Source organism: Sinocyclocheilus anshuiensis, unplaced genomic scaffold (genome assembly GCF_001515605.1).
Source record: "Sinocyclocheilus anshuiensis isolate Anshui unplaced genomic scaffold, SAMN03320099.WGS_v1.1 scaffold1069, whole genome shotgun sequence".
NCBI lineage: Eukaryota > Metazoa > Chordata > Actinopteri > Cypriniformes > Cyprinidae > Sinocyclocheilus > Sinocyclocheilus anshuiensis.
The window spans coordinates 367,948-377,955 of NW_015557150.1; the positions used below are offsets into that span (position 1 = coordinate 367,948).

The 10,008-nt window shown below is 37.1% G+C and overlaps 1 protein-coding gene across 3 annotated transcripts in view; it reads left to right on the top strand.

The window, feature by feature from the left end:
* The first annotated feature begins 3,256 nt into the window (after positions 1-3,256).
* The window catches only part of LOC107678145 (vitelline membrane outer layer protein 1-like), a 9,462-nt gene continuing 2,710 nt past the window's right edge, over positions 3,257-10,008 (top strand). The window contains exons 1-5 of one of the 3 annotated variants that reach the window (XM_016473312.1): positions 3,259-3,978; positions 8,303-8,430; positions 8,568-8,681; positions 9,724-9,905; positions 9,997-10,008. In XM_016473312.1, coding sequence (XP_016328798.1) covers positions 3,772-3,978; positions 8,303-8,430; positions 8,568-8,681; positions 9,724-9,904 — 630 coding nt within the window. In that variant the 5' untranslated portion in view covers positions 3,259-3,771 and the 3' untranslated portion in view covers position 9,905; positions 9,997-10,008. Of the gene's footprint in view, positions 3,979-7,916; positions 8,165-8,302; positions 8,431-8,567; positions 8,682-9,723; positions 9,906-9,996 lie in introns of those variants that run through there. The other 2 variants (XM_016473313.1, XM_016473314.1) reach the window with 2 other exon arrangements.

A 10,008-nucleotide genomic window follows, 5' to 3' on the forward strand; every position in this document is an offset into this window, starting at 1 on the left:
GGGGCTGCAACGCATCGTCATTTGGATTACTTTCGGTACTGCTTTTGACATTTTTGCAATAAATAAATGATTGGAATTGCATTTATCTGTCTGTCATGTTTTTCTTATAGGTTTAGAGGTAGGAGTGGGATTAGCGAGTATAATAATATTTTTAATGCTATATTGTTACTAAAATGGTTATTTTCCTGCATATTTCAGTCAATTGCATTTTATATCCTTTTATATTCACCATAAAAGGTAGGTTAAGGTTTGGAGGTAGGTTAAGGGGTCTAAACATCGAAATCGCTTATTGATAAAATGATAAAAACGCATTTTCGCTATAAAATGGGTATATTTAGGTTTGGGGGTAGGTTAAGGGGTCTAAAAATCTAAATAGCTTATTGATAAAATGATAACAAAAAATGCATTGATACGAATATCTTAATGATATAAAAGATACGTAAATATTTTTACGTTTTTTAGCTAAAAATAAGTAGCGATTTGTTCGTTTTAAACGTTGAAATACGTCTAAATTGTACGTTTTAGCATTAATAAAAACGTACAAAAGTGTACGTTTTGTGCTTGTAAATGTTACGTATTAATACCTACGTATAAACATGAGACCAGGCTGTCATATCACCCTAATTTCTCATGCTCACATTAATCAGCGTGAGCACATATTCAAGCGGATCAGAAATTATGAATCTCTAATAAGTATTGAGTGGCAGTCCAGCAGGGGAAGCATACACCCTGCGGAAATACTTCGAATGACTGTCATTGATATTACATTCTTATATGTATAGAAGCCATTAGGAGTGAGAAACGCGTGCTTCTGACGCAGCTGAAATCAACCGCACACTCACACAGCTAATGAAAACATCAACCTTAGAAATAAACAACCGTAACATTGAGATTATGCCGCTGAATACAGCGAACCCCAGTTGAAACGCATACACGAGAATGCTTGTTTCATTTAAACTTGTTCTCATGGCCTTAACTATCGGCATGGCCTCGATTACATGCTCTAGACTACGTGTTGCTCCAGCTGTATGAACACAGATGCGTAAATGCTGCTGCAAATATGCTTAATACAATTAGCAGACCAGGTAATATACACAGCGATATGGATTAAAACAGCATTCACTTATCTTAGATGTGGATTTCAGATGTTCTGAAACACGCTGCAACAGTTGATTTGCGAGCAGCGATGCTTAATTTGCTCCGGAGCAAGCTGAAAAGCTGCTGAATAATACTGAATAGAGCTTATATAGGAATGCCACGATAGGTGTCGTATTCCTATAGGTAGATGTGATCAGCTGAGAATCAGCTGATGCAAGCTTGACTCACGTGACCTGCCAGAACTAACGCTAACGCTTAATTTATTGAACCTAACTAAATGAACAATGAACTGATTTTAACTGAATGACTGTTCACTGTTGTCTTTTTAGAGATGCTTTACAGAAGAATTCAATTCAGTTTGCATCACTGAATCACTATTTTCTTGTTTACAGTGGTGTAATGTAACGAAGTAATAATACTTTGTTACAGTACTTACGTTTTTTTTGTGAGAATCTGTACTTTACTTGAGTTTTTATATTTCTGTAAACTTTCACTTTTACTCCACTACATTTCCTAATTAAAATGTATACATACAGTATATCATCTGCGATAATATGGTAAGTGATGTTTTAATGATGTGCAATCTGACATTATCGAGTGTATATCACAAAAACACACAGAGAGAGTGCATGCATATACAGTACATGATTTAGTCTATTAAAATGCATTTAGAATAATCAAAATTCAAGGCATTCTAAATTGTAGGTGGCAAAAATGCATTTGTATGTCTTTTACATTTATATAATTTAATATAGTTAATCTATATCACACGAAGAGTGCCGTTTTTTCTCCAGATATCAGCATGAATGTAATATTGATTTTATAGAAGTTTAATAAAGTTAGCATTAAGTGCCTTACATTTTAAACACAATATTGCCTGTTTTTGCTCAATTTTGCCAAAAAAAATTGTTCCAAACAAAGATCACTGCACTGTTTTGCATCTCAGAGCAACACACAGGATGGTGTTTCCTTATTGAATGAATCAGCTCTTTGAACTAATTGGTTGAATGAATGATTCAGTGACTCACTCATTAACACAATCAAATGCTTCGTTACTGAATGAATCAGCCATTTGAATGACTGCCACCTGTTTTAAGTTGCGATCACAATCAGACACTCGGATTGTCACATACTGCAGAGCAACTGAGTTTGGATTTTCTTTCAGGTGTTAGAGGACGACAACAAGAACAGCAAGAAGATCAGATGGATTATAAAAACTGATCAAATGCTATGATGAGCCATGAACCATGTCATACCACAATGCTGTAATGCACAGTCAGCTGGACTTGACTTGACATCAGATGTTTGATTACATTAGTGCATGTGGCAGACGTTTCGATCTAAAGCGACTTACACTGCATTAACTGTCTTATCGGTTCATGCATTTCCGGGGAATGAACAGTGAACTCTACAGAAATACTACATTAAATTTAAGTGTAATACTGTCAACCCTGTTAACTATAAACTCTGTTACCTTTCTGGGGGCTTATTTATATCCTACACTCTTAAAAATAAAGGTTATTTGTTTGCATTTATGGTTCCATAAAGAAACTTTAACATCCATGAAATCTTTCTATTGCATAAAAGTTTTTTTTTTTTATATGGCAGAAAGGTTATTTTTTCTGCTTTACATAATCGATTTTTCTTTAAAACCTTGTATAAGATTAGAAAAATGCATATAAACTATCAAGCAAAGCTGTTTCAATGAGCAGCATTTGATCTGATCACTCAGTGTTTGTCTAAAGCAGGGCTGCCCAAACTCGGTCCTGGAGGGCCGGTGTCCTGCAGAGTTTAGCTCCAACTTGCCTCAACACACCTGCCTTCAAGTTTCTAGTATGCCTAGTAAGAGCTTGATTAGCTGGTTCAGGTGTGTTTAATTGGGGTTGGAGCTAAACTCTGTAGGACACCGGCCCTCCAGGACCGAGTTTGGGCACCCCTGGTCTAAAGTGTGTTTGCATGCAGATAATTGACTTTAATATCCGAGTCCATTCAGTCATTTAGTTTTGCACTGTTGTCTTGATCACTGGCAGGAACAATAATATGAATAAACACTGATACTTTAGTTAACTAATCTGAGTTTGTTCTGTGGATATTTATTTTTTCACGCAAAGCATCATATGACTTAAGAAGACTGTTAATTTTCTTATTTCTTATTCTAATCAAATATATATTTTTATGTAATTTTTCTTATTTCTTAAGCTTCACTTTTGACTTCCTGTCACTTGTGTAACTTCCTTTCATTGTGTGCACATCATGGTCACACCTAGACAAAACGAGAACTAGATCTCAGACACACCGGTGCACCCATATGGTAATGGCAACCAAGCACACACACCCAGAACACACACACACACACACACACACACACCAGGAACACACAAACACACACACACAGACACACACACACACACACACACTCATATGTTCATACATGCATCTTAATTGTTGTTATATTTCTCAATATCCATATGGGGTATTTTTTTTACCTCTGACTTCTTTGATTCGATGCCAAGGGCATCCTGTATGTTGTTGCATGAATCAGTGTTGTATAAATATGACCCATCTTACTTAATAAAGTTGAGAATTTTATGGTAGTGCACTAGCTCTCTATGTCTGCTTGATCAATTAATTAATTTCATCAGTATTTTAATCCATCAGGCCAGTGCTGCAGCAATGCATCAGTTCATTTCCATGATGTTTTCACTGCTAGTCATTACTGGACTGCAGGTGAGTGTTGAGTCCACAGGAACACGTTCTGAGCGAAGCATCGACAGAAATTACAGATCAGAGCTGACTGTGCCGAATGGAGGGAGATGGGGGTCGTGGGGTCACAGAGAAATGTGTCCAACTGGAACGTACGCCGCAGGGTTCAGTCTAAAGGTAAGCTGAGAATTGACTTTATAACAGTAGTATGGGGGTGGTTTAAAGTGTAAGCTGGTGACTGAGGGTTGAAGGTTCAAATCCTTAGAAAAAATAAACCCTGGAGTTGCTGTTAGTGATTCAATTCTAGGTGTTTCTAAGGAAACTGCACATGCTCAAGTTTTTGACTGCTTTGCTTAATACTAAAGAAACATGAAGTTATCAATGTTGGGCTCGTTACTCCAAAAATGTAATTTATTACTCGTTATTAGTTACTCCTTTCAAAAGTAATATTATTACTTTACTTTTACTTTCTGGCAACAGTAATTAGTTACATTATTTTCCCTTCACGCCCCACAGAAGTTGTAATTGTGTATCTTCCCCACAAAATTCTTCTAAAATATTACTAACAATATATTTCTGCCTCATCATTTGACCAAAATCTACATTGGATGGCACTCAGAAGTTTTTACAAACACTGATCGATAATGACTTTTAAGTAAAAGTGTTGTATTAATTGTCATGTGTAGCTTGAAGCTATAATTTCTTTGTTACCCATATATGATTATACTTCATGAAGTATTTTATCAAAAGAAATCACACATCTTACACATCTGTGTTCAGATCAGCTTTTCTCCTGACAAAATGCTTCATGTGTCTGTGCGAATCATGAAGATTATGAAAATAAATCTAGGAATTATTGGATTGTTGGATTTCAAATTAGTAGGGTTTGAGGCATCAAAAGTAACTAAGTAACGAGCTGTTTTATGGATGGTAACTGTAATATTATTACTGAAATCTTATTAGTAGTTACACTACTAGTTACTGCAAAAGTAATATTATTATTGTAGCTAGTTACTGCCCAACACTGCTCATTATTATGCTTTATTATATCACCTAATCTTTTTGGAACTGATTGATTGTAGGCCTCATTGATCTGTGCTTATGCACCTCAGTTTTGGAGTGAAAAACAAAAACAAAACGTTATTTGTGGATAATTTTGTCAAAATTTACTCAAACTTAGCTGAGTAGCCACTGAAACCAGTTTTGTGCTACAGGCCTCTGGTCAAATTGCAAGTTCCAAGAGTTTGTTTTGCCTTGTTTTGTTTGTATTGATTGAAATAACATATTTTATCATAATGTTGTCACATCCAAATTTCTTCCAGGTTCATATGCAGTCAAGGGCATTTACTGCTGGGTGACGGCACACACTGGGGCGACTGGGGCGACTGGAGCCAAACATGTCAAGGAAAGGGAATTTGTGGTATCAAGACGCGGATAGAAATGCCGCAAGGACGCGGAGACGACACCGCTCTCAATGACGTGCGCATGTTCTGCTGCAATTAAGGTGAAGCGATCGCAATCAAACACTCGGATCGCAGAGCTGTTTGGAAGATCTCAGTGATCCAGGACCGAGTTTGGGCACCCCTGGTCTAAAGTGTGTTTGCATGCAGATAATTGACTTTAATATCCGAGTCCATTCAGTCATTTAGTTTTGCACTGTTGTCTTGATCACTGGCAGGAACAATAATATGAATAAACACTGATACTTTAGTTAACTAATCTGAGTTTGTTCTGTGGATATTTATTTTTTCACGCAAAGCATCATATGACTTAAGAAGACTGTTAATTTTCTTATTTCTTATTCTAATCAAATATATATTTTTATGTAATTTTTCTTATTTCTTAAGCTTCACTTTTGACTTCCTGTCACTTGTGTAACTTCCTTTCATTGTGTGCACATCATGGTCACACCTAGACAAAACGAGAACTAGATCTCAGACACACTGGTACACATGTATGATAACGGCAACCAAGCACACACACACATATATGCTCGTACACACATCTTAATTGTAGTTATATTTCTTAATATCCATATAGGGTCATGTTTGACCTCTGACTACTTTGATTGGATGTCCAGAACATCCTGTATGTTGTTGTATGTATCTGTGTTGTATAAATATTACCCATTTTCCTTAAGCCTTCTGTGTCTTCTTGATCAATCAATTCATTTCATCAGTATTTGTTGTCACATCCAAATTTCTTCCAGGTTCATATGCAGTCAAGGGCATTTACTGCTGGGTGACGGCACACACTGGGGCGACTGGGGCGACTGGAGCCAAACATGTCAAGGAAAGGGAATTTGTGGTATCAAGACGCGGATAGAAATGCCGCAAGGACGCGGAGACGACACCGCTCTCAATGACGTGCGCATGTTCTGCTGCAATTAAGGTGAAGCGATCGCAATCAAACACTCGGATCGCAGAGCTGTTTGGAAGATCTCAGTGATGTTAGTGCTGGCTTATCTGAGTTTGGCTTTTCTTTCAGGTGTTAGAGGACGACAACAAGAACAGCAAGAAGATCAGATGGATCATAATTGATCAGCATACTGTTACTCCCATGAAATACAACATCAAGTCATTAACACAAAATAAAGCATGTGATCAGGACCTCAACACAAAGCACAAAGCAGCTGTACATCATCTCATTTATTACATGGCAATGCAAAGTGTGTTTTATCAGTTCATGCATTTCAAATCCACAATCTCCGTATACTCGACATTAACTGTAAAGCTGTCAACCCGGTTACCTGTCATTTTTCTGAGGGCTTAATTATATCCTAACATCTATTAAAATATATATTTAGCTTGAAATGACATCTTCGCTGACCTGATATTTCTTTGCATCTCATTCTTTAATTTTTTTTAATTTCTCATGATTGACTAATCAAAAAAAAAATGAAGAAATGCTTTGTGAAGAATAGGCGCATTTCCAATAACTTTAATTCAAATGATTTGAATAAATGATTTCTGTGAACCTATTAAATATCAACATAAAAATTGCATTAAATAAAAATTTCCCAAAAGGTCCAAGCAATGCAATTTGAAAGGAGCTTTTTTATGGAGTGCAAACAGCTGATAAAAACATCACAATAATCCACAAGTAATCCACAGCACTCCAGTCCATCAGTTAACATCTGGAGAAGACAAAAGCTGAAACAAATCCAGCATTAAGACGTTTTTAACTAAAATACATCGAGTCCATAATCCATAATAATGCTTCCTCCGGTGAAAAAGTGATTTGGTCTGAATCAGGAGAGAAATCTGCACAGATCAAGCAGCGTTTAAACAGCTCTAAACAAATATGTGGCTGGATTTTGATGAGAGAGACAACAGCAGATGCACTTTTTCATTGCAGGTCCTGGAGGGCCGGTGTCCTGCAGAGTTTAGCTCCAACTTGCCTCAACACACCTGCCTTCAAGTTTCTAGTATGCCTAGTAAGAGCTTGATTAGCTGGTTCAGGTGTGTTTAATTGGGGTTGGAGCTAAACTCTGTAGGACACCGGCCCTCCAGGACCGAGTTTGGGCACCCCTGGTCTAAAGTGTGTTTGCATGCAGATAATTGACTTTAATATCCGAGTCCATTCAGTCATTTAGTTTTGCACTGTTGTCTTGATCACTGGCAGGAACAATAATATGAATAAACACTGATTCTTTAGTTAACTAATCTGAGTTTGTTCTGTGGATATTTATTTTTTCACGCAAAGCATCATATGACTTAAGAAGACTGTTAATTTTCTTATTTCTTATTCTAATCAAATATATATTTTTATGTAATTTTTCTTATTTCTTAAGCTTCACTTTTGACTTCCTGTCACTTGTGTAACTTCCTTTCATTGTGTGCACATCATGGTCACACCTAGACAAAACGAGAACTAGATCTCAGACACACTGGTACACATGTATGATAACGGCAACCAAGCACACACACACATATATGCTCGTACACACATCTTAATTGTAGTTATATTTCTTAATATCCATATAGGGTCATGTTTGACCTCTGACTACTTTGATTGGATGTCCAGAACATCCTGTATGTTGTTGTATGTATCTGTGTTGTATAAATATTACCCATTTTCCTTAAGCCTTCTGTGTCTTCTTGATCAATCAATTCATTTCATCAGTATTTTAATCGATCAGGCCAGTGCTGTAGCAATGCATCACTTCATTTCCATGATGTTTTCACTGCTAGTCATTATTGGACTGCAGGTGAGCGTTCAGTCCGCAGGAAGACGTCCTGAGCGGAGCGTCAACAGACATTACAGATCGGAGCTGACTGTGCCGAACGGAAGGGGATGGGGGTCGTGGGGTCACAGGGAAATGTGTCCAAGTGGAACGTACGCCGCAGGGTTTAGTCTAAAGGTAAGCTAAGAATTGACTTCATTACAGCTTAATGGTTAAAAGAAGGTTGAAGGTTCAAACTCTGGAGTTGCTGCTAGTAACTAAATTCCAGGTATTTCTAAGGAAACTGCACCTGCTTTGTTTTGTTTTGTTTGTAAGGTGGAAGATCCCATTGGTCATGGGGATGATACTGCGCTCAACGGGATACGCCTTCATTGTGTTCATACGTCTACAGGCTTAGCACACTCATATTACAACTACGTCTCAGTTGGGTCAGATGTAGGCAGGTAATGGGCTCAGTCTAAAGAGTAATAATGTAGCAGGTTTGCGGTTATTAAGAACTGTTATGTTAAGAGTCAGTTTCTTCATAAGCTAGATAAATGAATGTTCTTGAAAATAATGTTTTTTTGTGTTTTTTCTTCAGCTGGGGTCGTTGGACAGATATCAAATGGTGTCCTTTTGGATTCTTGACTGCTTTTCACCTGAGAGTTGAAGTGCCTCAAGGAAATGGTGACGACACAGCCGCAAACAACATCAGGTGAGTATCTGCTTTTGTGCTGAAAATCCTTTAACCTATTTGGTGCTCTTGGTCAAAAATAACCAGTGTTTTACAAATTGCTTGTAAATCACTCATTATCAATGTTGGGCTCGTTACTCCAAAAATGTAATTTATTACTCGTTATTAGTTACTCCTTTCAAAAGTAATATTATTACTTTACTTTTACTTTCTGGCAACAGTAATTAGTTACATTATTTTCCCTTCACGCCCCACAGAAGTTGTAATTGTGTATCTTCCCCACAAAATTCTTCTAAAATATTACTAACAATATATTTCTGCCTCATCATTTGACCAAAATCTACATTGGATGGCACTCAGAAGTTTTTACAAACACTGATCGATAATGACTTTTAAGTAAAAGTGTTGTATTAATTGTCATGTGTAGCTTGAAGCTATAATTTCTTTGTTACCCATATATGATTATACTTCATGAAGTATTTTATCAAAAGAAATCACACATCTTACACATCTGTGTTCAGATCAGCTTTTCTCCTGACAAAATGCTTCATGTGTCTGTGCGAATCATGAAGATTATGAAAATAAATCTAGGAATTATTGGATTGTTGGATTTCAAATTAGTAGGGTTTGAGGCATCAAAAGTAACTAAGTAACGAGCTGTTTTATGGATGGTAACTGTAATATTATTACTGAAATCTTATTAGTAGTTACACTACTAGTTACTGCAAAAGTAATATTATTATTGTAGCTAGTTACTGCCCAACACTGCTCATTATTATGCTTTATTATATCACCTAATCTTTTTGGAACTGATTGATTGTAGGCCTCATTGATCTGTGCTTATGCACCTCAGTTTTGGAGTGAAAAACAAAAACAAAACGTTATTTGTGGATAATTTTGTCAAAATTTACTCAAACTTAGCTGAGTAGCCACTGAAACCAGTTTTGTGCTACAGGCCTCTGGTCAAATTGCAAGTTCCAAGAGTTTGTTTTGCCTTGTTTTGTTTGTATTGATTGAAATAACATATTTTATCATAATGTTGTCACATCCAAATTTCTTCCAGGTTCATATGCAGTCAAGGGCATTTACTGCTGGGTGACGGCACACACTGGGGCGACTGGGGCGACTGGAGCCAAACATGTCAAGGAAAGGGAATTTGTGGTATCAAGACGCGGATAGAAATGCCGCAAGGACGCGGAGACGACACCGCTCTCAATGACGTGCGCATGTTCTGCTGCGATTAAGGTGATGTGAACGCAATCAAACACTCGGATCACAGCTGTTTGGATCTCAGTGATGTTAGTGCTGGCTTATCGGAGTTTGGCTTTTCTTTCAGGTGTTAGAGGAC